The sequence below is a fragment of the Cynoglossus semilaevis genome, chromosome 5, assembly GCF_000523025.1.
Source record: "Cynoglossus semilaevis isolate Cse_v1.0 chromosome 5, Cse_v1.0, whole genome shotgun sequence".
NCBI classification, from domain to species: Eukaryota; Metazoa; Chordata; class Actinopteri; order Pleuronectiformes; family Cynoglossidae; genus Cynoglossus; species Cynoglossus semilaevis.
Window position 1 is genome coordinate 2043946 of NC_024311.1, and position 10023 is coordinate 2053968.

The following is a 10023-nucleotide window of genomic DNA, read 5'->3' on the forward strand; positions in this document are numbered from 1 at the left end:
TGCCATGAATGTGATGAATGTGGTAAGCAGCCCTTCCTTGGCCACCTCTCCCATGTACTTTGACTACCAGACACGTCTGCCACTCAGCTCACCACGGTCAGAGGTCATGTACCTCAAGCCCACTGCCAATAACCTCAGCGTGCCCCAAGGCCACGTGGGATGCCACACCAGCTTCACAGGCCCAGTCACCAGCACTACAGACACACCTACTAACCGCATGTCTATCATACAGGTAAGAGAACCTGCTGTCTTCCCCATCACCATCCTCACCTCACAAACCACAGACCGCTCCCATTCTCTGAGACACCATGTGGTGTTTACAAAAGTAAAGGAAGACAGACATGCAGAGACACAGGTCACTAGTCACTAGTAGAAAATGACAGTTTCCCAGTACATTGCCGCTAAAATCAAAGGGAAATCAATTGGACTTGAGATTGTCACAGCTTACCACTGGAATCAGCTTTTCTGTAGAAATATTCATAAATCACTCAATCACTCATTCTTGAAAAGAAAGAGCTAAGTCTGTGGATAAATTACCAGCTGCCCAAAGAAGTAAAAACCCCTGATCGTCTCACAGGTATTCTACATTTGACATTTTCAATTCAGTTTAATAACATTTTTCTCTAATGTATACTGATTTCTGTCCCTGATTAATTTATTTCATATTTCAATATGTAGCAAACTGTAGCATTTATTTCCATTGTCACTCTTCACTGACTCTGGTTACAGTCTAAGGTTACAATTTTTAAATGTTTATTTCTAAGCTTGTTAGTACCTACTTTTCCCCTTTGACATAAGTTAAACTACTTTAGTGACAATTTCTTGTTTTCCCTACGCTCTTATTTTTGATTGTTTGAATTTCCACAGATCATCAAATGAAACAGTTTTCGTGACAAATAGGCATTCCAGGGAAGTACTTTAGTGTATGTTCTCAGTGTCTTGAGCCTTAAGCCCATTAAACATCTGTTGTGTCACATGAGGATTAGGGTCTGCTTAAATCGGTAGCATGTATTCGTAAGGATCATGGCCAGTTTAAGCAGCTCTTAGATATTACATAGTTGCCCGTTATTAGGTAAATGCTTTGCTTAATTAATTTGCTTTTCTTACATTTTCGATACTTTTTGCCAATGACGTGGCACGTTGCCAACTCTTGTTGCAGTGTTAGTATTAGGCTCCCTGCTGTCTGCTGTCCTGCTGTTTGCACAGGATATAGATGTGATGACTGTGATCAGATGCGATGGATTCCCACCAGGGAGGAAGGCTGGTTCCCACCCTTGCCCCTCTCCTAATGTTATATTTTAACCCAGCTGTCTAGGGCAAAGTTCAGAACAAAGTAAAGGCTTCCTGGTCTGAGAAACTGCTGGTTCAATATGCACTTTTTTTCTGATAATGATGAATTTCTGTTGCCAACCTTGTTTGGCCCTCATCATTCTGTCAGAGGGGGGGCAAAACAAGCAGAGGCAGCAACACATTCCTTAGTGTCTTGATTACACAGGGTCCCCTAGACGGAGCAGGATGTGCAGGGTGCTCTACTGTATTATTCAACAGAAACCTGTGTAGAGGGAGATAGCCTAAGGCATTAAGTTTCTTCAGAGGCTGTACAGGAGCATATCACTTTCCTACCTCATCCCTGCTTCTGCCTCCGCTTTCCATTCGTATGGACAGTAAGTAACCTGAGTCAGAGGAGAGTGTCTATGGGAAAAATGTCAGGAAACAAAGACAGAATTCCCCTCCCATTGATCCCAAGGCCGCTCAGCCCATCTGTCACTATAGTTGCCACTGGGAGGGAGGCAGCATGCGAAAATAAATAAAGAGATGGATAAAAGCAGGAGAGCATATCGGCAGCTCATTCACTCTCACATGGGTACTTATAGTGCTGCTGTCTTCATCTGCGCCTACTCGTGCTACTGTTGCTTCCTGCAACTCCCAGTCTCTTCACAGTGCCGCTGGACTCAAATGATATTTTATTGTGGTGCATTGGCTGAAACGCTGGGCTAGCTCTGTCATTGATGGAGAAGAATAGTGTAGATGTATCAATTGCGCTCAACTGGCCTTATTATTGCGATCTCCAGCCCACTGAAACCATGCAAGTTCCGGCCCACTGGAGAGTTTCGTTTCATTTTTAAGGAGAAAAAAAAAAACAGAGGAAAAGGAGACAGATGATACTTAATGATGCTGAAATCAGCTTAAGGGGTTGAAAAGATTTATTTAGTTTGGGTTTGAGTTTCAAATCAATCCGCTGCTTAATTTATCTGTAATAGGGATGAAGTGATTTTTGTGAATCACCTAAACATCTATCTGTCCACTTCATGTCCTTTTGAAAGTAAGATGTAGACTTTGCCATTGTTATTTTTAGATTTAGCAAATTGATACTGTAAGGAAAGTGCTGCCCTCAGATCAGTCCCATGTGCTCTGCTGCTCCTGTTCAAAACTGAAAGGCAGGTTACCCTGGTATATCTTTCTAAAGTCAGAGAACTGTATCTTCTAATTCATTTAAATAAGTTCAGTGTGTATAATTCTATGAACATTCAAACTCTTATCATACCATAGCTGGACTTTTTGAGACATGATCAGTGTGACTAAAGGGCAGGCGGAAGAATGGTGAATCAAAAAGGCTATAAATCCTGCCTTTAGGTGGCGACATTCTGCTTTTGCTGGCTAGTGTTCACAATGGTGTCAAGGAGAAAGGGACACTTGTCTCGACAGACTTGACACGGTCACACTCGCTAACAAGCAAAATTATACTGTTTTAATGATGAAATGCACATAATCACATCGCCGGGAAGAGAGAATGTGGACTTTCTCTCGCTGAAATGTTTGCCTCGGTGCACTGAGTCAGACTCGTCGTGAATGGCAATCAGTGAATTGACGGAGGAAGCACTATAATCCACTACATTTTAAAATCTGCCCACAGTTTCCCTGAATATAAATTAGAGAAACCTTTCAGGTCCTTATTTTTTGAAGGAATAACAATAACTTAGAAATTTAAATGTCTTATCAAAATGACTGGCATCCATAAACACAGAGTGCGGCTTAAAAAATACAGGGAGAGAAGCAGTTAAAATGTGCGACTGTTATCACGAGGCATGTAAACCGTATAGTTGATTTAAAAAAAAAAAAATGAAAGAAGAAGTCACTTCTTTGATTTCTTTAGGTGGAGGATATGCATAGCAACAGTGTGACGAAAGCAGATGTTGAAAGTGGATGCTTTCAGGAACGGTCTTACTCTGCATAATTTAGGGAGATTGTGTGTGTTGCTGTGTGTGTCTGTGTGCGATTGTTTGTGTCATTGTGTATTCCAGGCATGTGATTTAAGCCTTTACTTGGCAGCCTCCGTGACAGAGCCCCTCTTTTTTTATACGAGCGTGACAATCTTGCATTTGTCCAAACCTTGAAACGGCCTCTTCTAACAAACACTCGTGCACACAAAATACTCAGCTGCATGTGTAACCGTGCCTGTGCTGTATTTTTTTTCTTCTTCTAAGGTTTCTACAAAAGTCTTATCAAAGGCTGCCATGTATATTGTAATGAAATTGCTTGAACACTTCACTGGTCACTGAGGCAATGAATAGAAAAACACTCTTTATTTCATTCCTCCCCCCTCTCTCTTATCTGTAGATAACTTTCTTCCAGAGCTTTTTGGAATAAGTTTGATAAACCTGTGTGCAGCGAAGTCCGCTCGCTCACAGGGGCGAGCAGCTCAGTGGCTAAAACAGTGCACAAACAATTATTAATATGGGAGACAGCTCAAGACGCCGTGTGTAATTTATGTACTTGTGTCCCGCAGTTGAGTTCTTAAGAGCCACCAGACCAGATTTGTTTTAGTTGGGTTCTCCAGTGCATAAAAAACAGCTCAGCCTGCCTCGGGGTATATCTGTATATTTCCACAAATAAACCTGGTGCTACTGTACATAACATTACACGCTGAAAATCTGAATTATTAATAGGTAGTTTTATTTTTCTTCGTCTCCCCCTAAGCTCATGCCATAGATACAACTTAGAGGAAGTCGGGTCTACAGAATGTTGCTCTGGGGAGCCGCAGTAAATTATTTTATCTCTGTGAAGCCAAAACGTAGCAATTTCGGCTTTGACTGTTTCTTTTATTAGCTGCTATTACACATATTGTTATGGCTGTGTTCTTCCAATTGCTTCCCGCAATTTGGACTCGTTTCTCGTGTCTCTCTGTTGTTTTGAGGCTGCGGTAGGAGTGTAACGCAGCACGTAGAGCAGCTATATTTGCATCTCCCTTCATTAATTAGTCATAACATTTTACAAGTCAGCAGAAAGCATAGGAGGTCAGGATGTACACGGAGTCCTGTGAAGGAGGGAGCAGGAAGAGGAAAAAGGGCGTGAAACAGTACTTAAGATGACTGCTTCACCACTACTTGTTTGATTTAGTTTTGGACAAAAATAGATTTTATTCCACTTGTACCATCTCTAATTAAATGTTGAAGTGTTCAATGGAAACTATTTTGAGACAGGTAGAAATTTATATATATAAATATCATCTATTATGTGTAGATATACAGTGTATATATATATATATATACTGAGATATAAATCTCAGTATATAAATTACTGAGAAAAGACCTCAACTTGAGGTATTTTCATTTAAATTCATAAAAGATCAAAAGATGGATATATAACAAAGAAAATGGCTTTATAAAGTTATTTATTGTTCTTAACAGATGCAGTCGTAGCCATTTAAATTCCACTATATTTGAGACTAGTCTCAAGTGCTGCCTGTAACCCTTTACTTACGTCCACCACGGAGGGAATATTGCTGTCCTTTTCTCAAGTTTGGTTTTCTTTTCACCATTGGACACGGTTCGCAACACCTGTTAACCTGTCGTTGCTCTCCAATTGGCTAGAACATTCACCAGCCTGTCGGTCAAAGACTTCCTTATACGCGGGGTGTTCTCCTCGAGTTTAGTTTGGCGAAGAGCTTTGCTATGGCTCGCTAAAGTGCTAATGTCTTCGCTGCAAACGTTAGCTGTGGCTGCACTCGCGACTGGGCGCATTTCTTTCCTTTGCATATCTGGAACGCTTTTAAGTGACTAGTAGGATTAAAAGCATGCAATAGCATTTAAACACGGTTTTTCTAATACATACAACAGTGATAGTGGATATTTTGACATTCCATATATATTTTTTTAAATATTTAAAGGTATATACACTGCTGGTCCCTGACTTTGCTCAAACAATTTCCCAACGTAATTAATAGCAAAAAATAGATAATTTCATGCGGTCGCCATGTAAATGAAGTTAGTCTCGTATGGATCCTGTTTGTCTGTCAGTAACAATCCTAAATCAGCCATCCAGCTGCTCTGCAAGCAGGCGAACACAGAGCCTAATTGTGCAGGGCAACAATGGAATTTTGTATTTGGTGAGTCTGGACTTGGAGACAGGATATGAGCACACAAGTTAACCTCTGTGATGGTCAGATAGGCGGGACACGTTAAACCAATCTGCCTGCTCGAAAAGGAAGCAGGCTATTGGAGATGACGGGGACATGATAATAAGACTGGAGACATTCGCTCAAGTCTTATCTTGTGTGTGTTTGTGTGTGTGCATGGGGATGTGGATGTGTAGGCAGTGGGAAGATCAGCGTAATGGAGATTGTCATGGCTCTCCTTTCTGATTTTCTGACAGAGCAGAGAGTCTGGAGTTAGATTGTCCACTGGCGTCTGACAGACCATCCCATGACTATGTTCTATTGTTCTGGAGTTTTAATAAAGCATGGTAATGACAATAACACCATACAAACTTTAATTAGGATGTATGACTTGAGAAGATGTAGCATATTCATTAAAAAATATATTTTTTTTTCCTTGTTGAAAATGTCAACAAGGATATCGTCTATTTATCACAAACTGTAAAACGAGAGCAAAACACGAGCGTATCACCTAAATAGGGACAAACTACAGGTGAGGAGAGAATTGCACAAGAATGAAATGTGATACCGATCAGGCACGTGTGGAGTAGTTATGTCATATATTAAAAATATACCTTTGTATGGGCAAAGACAAACATAGTGATTTCTTTGGCTGATGTAGGAATTGTATATTCTTGTCCTCTATGCTCCTTTGTTTTGTTTTTTTTCCCATCTTCTTATTCCTTCCCTTTCTTTCCCTTATTCTGCTTTGTTTAGGTTCTGTTTTTTTCTTTTTCTTCCTTTCTTTCTTTCTGTCTTTTTTCTTCTTCTTCCTCTCCTTTGTCCGTTCTCCCAATTGATATTCCTTTTTTCCTTCACCCTCTTATCCATCTTCCTCATCTTTCTTACGACTTCTTTTCCATCATCTTCCTTTCCTGCCATAAGGCTGACATTTTAGAGACCTTGACAAAAAGAAAATACTAACCTAACTTTACCATGGCCTGAGGAATGTTGACAAATTATAGGACTCAGAAAGAACTTGTAACTGATGCGGAAATGTGGTTTGACAGTGACCCCCAAGTTTCTGTGAGTACTTATTAAATATGCACTACATTTGGTAGGCATATCTACTGGGAAAATAGAAGCAAAAGTCAGCCGCTTCTAATATATTTAACATCTATAAAGAAAAAAAATTAAAACCTATCAAAATTAATGAGGAAGGGAGAGAGAGTATGTATAGTTATATATTAGGGCTGGGCAATACTTGGGTTATTAAGATATATTATTTTTTTATACCCAATATCAAATGAGGAGAATATATAATTTCTTTTTTACCAATATATGTGTTTCTCCCTGTTCCTCTTATTCTGTCTTTAACGTCCCTCTGCTCTGCCTCTCTTTCTCGCTCCTCTTTCTCCACCCACTCCCCTCACACTGAGCGACAACACAGGGCAAGACATTGGCAAGTCAGACTGGAGGAAACTTTAGTCGGTTAAAAAAAAAACTTGCTGCTTGGTTATTTGTCAGTGGGTTGGGTTTACAGTGTCACCTAAGGATGCAAAAGAATGTTTTGTGCATCGTAGCATCTCTCAGCATCTCCCCTTGTCTGTCGGCCCCTCTCTCGTTCACTTCGCTTTGCCATTATACATCTCTACTGTGCATGTAACTGTGTGGGGAAGGGTTTTTTGTGCATATAACTGTGTGGGAAAGGGTTTTTCCCCATTTTGCGTTAGGTCTTAAACGCAACTAACGTTAGCTGATAGGAGAGGGATCATTGTGTATGCTAATCATTTTATCTATGTTTGTTTTGTTGGCACTGCAGTTTGTTCCTAGTATACTGCGACATCATTTTTATATCTATTTTCATTTTTAATATTTGCATGTATATTGTAGCGGATTGGTAAAATTAGTGTTTTCATGAGAAAGAGGTTCATTTCCGCTGTTGTTGGCCGGGGCGCACGGTGAAACCTACCGACATATTCCCCGTCAGCTCCCATAGACAGAACAGAACAAAATGCACATGCGCACTATACGTTGAAGTGTGCATGCAAGTGCAAGTGCGTTCAAGGCACCCAGCAAAATTACACAGCAATTACACACATAACAACATAACTTCACATCTGTTACAATATTATATATATATTTTTTCACTTTGTTTTAGTTTATTTTTTGTCACTTTAACACTCAATAAAGTTTAAAAGTTCAATAAAAGCAAATTCTCAAATCAATGAATAATTGTTTTAAAAAGAATTATGAAATTCTCAAATCAATGAATAATCGTTTTAAAAAGAATTGTGATTTTTTTTTTTTTTTTTTTGCAAATAAAATAGTCTATACAAAATCACGATTTCCATCCCTGTCAGTTATGTGTCAAACTCTGTTGCACTTAATATGCATTGTGAATGGAATCCAAAAGTGTTCTTTCCACCTGATAACTTGACTTCTCAATGCAGTTAATTTCTATTTAAAGGAAAAAAAAACTATCTTTCAGGAGAACAATCTTGCAGAGAAAACCTCATGCCCTCAGTTTATTCCGATATATATAGTTCTGTTTTGCTGGATCTGCACTCAAGCAATCCGGGCACTAGGGGCCAATCAGGAATCAGCAAAGGTCAGGACAACAATAGAACAAAAAGAAAACCTCTTTTCTGAAAGAATGTTAGAAGCTGTCATGTGTCCATGTATGTGTGTGTGTGTGTGTGTGTGTTCTTGCAAGGGTTCACATGCACCTCAATCACCACCAGCTGTGAAGCTCTGAAGAACCTGCCACAGTTGCTCCCTCAGATTGAACTGAAATTCCCTCTAGGCCCCTTCTTCCCCTCCCCAAATCGTCCTTAGATCCCTCTTCAGGTCTGTCTGGCGTACCATTTTAAAGCAGCAGGAGGCTGGACTGCGGTGATGCATACAAGAAGAGAAGAAAGTGACCTCACAGAAATATCCTTTGAGATGCACAGCAACAGAAGGGTACATAGGCCTACACGGCTCACCCATGTATTCTTTTAACTGCCAGCAGCTGGGTCTCTCCGCTGTAAATCAAACACTTTCAAAGTCAAACAAAGTGGAACTGGCTCGGTAATGTCTTGGCACGTACCCAACCTGAAAGAGCTTTTATTTCCACCACATCTTCCTTTTACTGTGCCCTCCCCTTCCAGGCATGTGCTGTAGTAACAACGAGTTACGCAAGTCGTTTCCTCACCTTCTATCTCATTACTATAAGAGGGGTGATTTATCCTCCACTCCCTCATTCTCCCTCCTCATCCTCGCCTGCTGCAGTTCAGCACCTCTGCAGCTTCATCAGTAACGTCTCTAATTGATCCGCGGAACATGCAATAAATGCGAGCTCGTTGGCGCTAATTTATTCTCCAGCCACGCTTCAAAAACGTGCATGCGCGCCGGAACATGCAATAAATGCGAGCTCGTTTGCGCTAATTTATTCTCCAGCCACGTTTCAAAAACGCGCGCATGCAAAAAACAAAAAAACAAAAGAAAAAACAGATTCTTCAACCCAGCGGTTCAACAACAGTAATGTGCTCATTTTGTGGGGCATTTATTCCCATGTAATTCATTCATTGGTGTTGTGGTGCGTGTCTGTGAATGTGCTTGGAAAGTCTTTCAGGAAGATCCCACTGTTTGACCCTGTCTGTAGCACAGTGTGAAATACAACTCTCTCTGAAGCCTAGTGTGAGTCTAAAGCACAGTGATATTCCCTGTTTTTCTACAGTGGCTGTTTGTATGTCAGTGGCAGCAGAAGTGAAAAGCGCGCTCACACGTTGTATTCTAAACAAAAGCACCCCGTCGTTTTCAGAAACGTAGGATTTGTTATCCGAGTGTCAGCTCTATAGAGAAGCAGGAGTAGAGCCTGGGCCAGTCTTTTCTTTATGCTACTGTACAAAACAAATGCACTCATTTGGACCCAGGTTGTGTTCATTTTTCAGACAGAAATCACTGATACACCTCGCATCGATTGATGCCCGTGATTGAAATACTGTATTTCATTATCTATCAGTCTGAGCGTTGTCTCCGACTTTCTTCATTTTTGGATTTCCTTCTTTTTCTCGAAACTCTTGTCATGTCAGATAAGTGTTTCAATTCCTCATGTTCCTGAGGATCCTGGCCAAATTCGTAATGATGAGATTATCTTGTCAACAGTGCAGTGTGTATATCTGCTGTTTTGATCTGTGCACAGTCCTAATAAATAAAGTACCGAGAGCAGCTCAATGAAAACTCAGAAGCTATTCTGCTATTTATAAACCCTCTAAATAGCTGAGATGATGAATGGAAATTGGGTTTTTTTGGACTGCTCCTCCTCCTACTTCTTCCCCCACCTCCAGTCTTGTTTTCTCCTTACTTCCCCCCCTCCTCTCTCCTCTCTTCTCCTAACCTCTCCTACTTACTCTATGAGGTCACGTTGACATGCTGGTGTCGTTATACCCCCTCGCAACGAGACATTGGTGCTGGTGGGGGGATAATAATCTGATTGATTGCAGGGTGGGGAAAAAAAAAACCCAGAAAATTAGAGGTAGCAGTTCTGCAAGTAAATGATGTTTGAAAGAGAGATTGTCTGTGCTTTTGAAGCAAAGGTTAGCATGGCTAAAATTGCACGTGTTTATACATACAGTATGTGTTTTTTATATGGCTGATAATGCTCA

At 40.5% G+C, this 10023-nt stretch overlaps 1 protein-coding gene across 1 annotated transcript in view; it reads left to right on the top strand.

Annotated features, from left to right (window-relative positions):
* pcdh17 (protocadherin 17) overlaps positions 1 to 10023 on the top strand; it is a 58025-nt gene that overhangs the window by 3782 nt on the left and 44220 nt on the right. Inside the window, exon 3 of the mRNA XM_008309915.3 lies at positions 2 to 232. Coding sequence (XP_008308137.1) covers positions 2 to 232 — 231 coding nt within the window. The remainder of the gene's footprint in view (position 1; positions 233 to 10023) is intronic.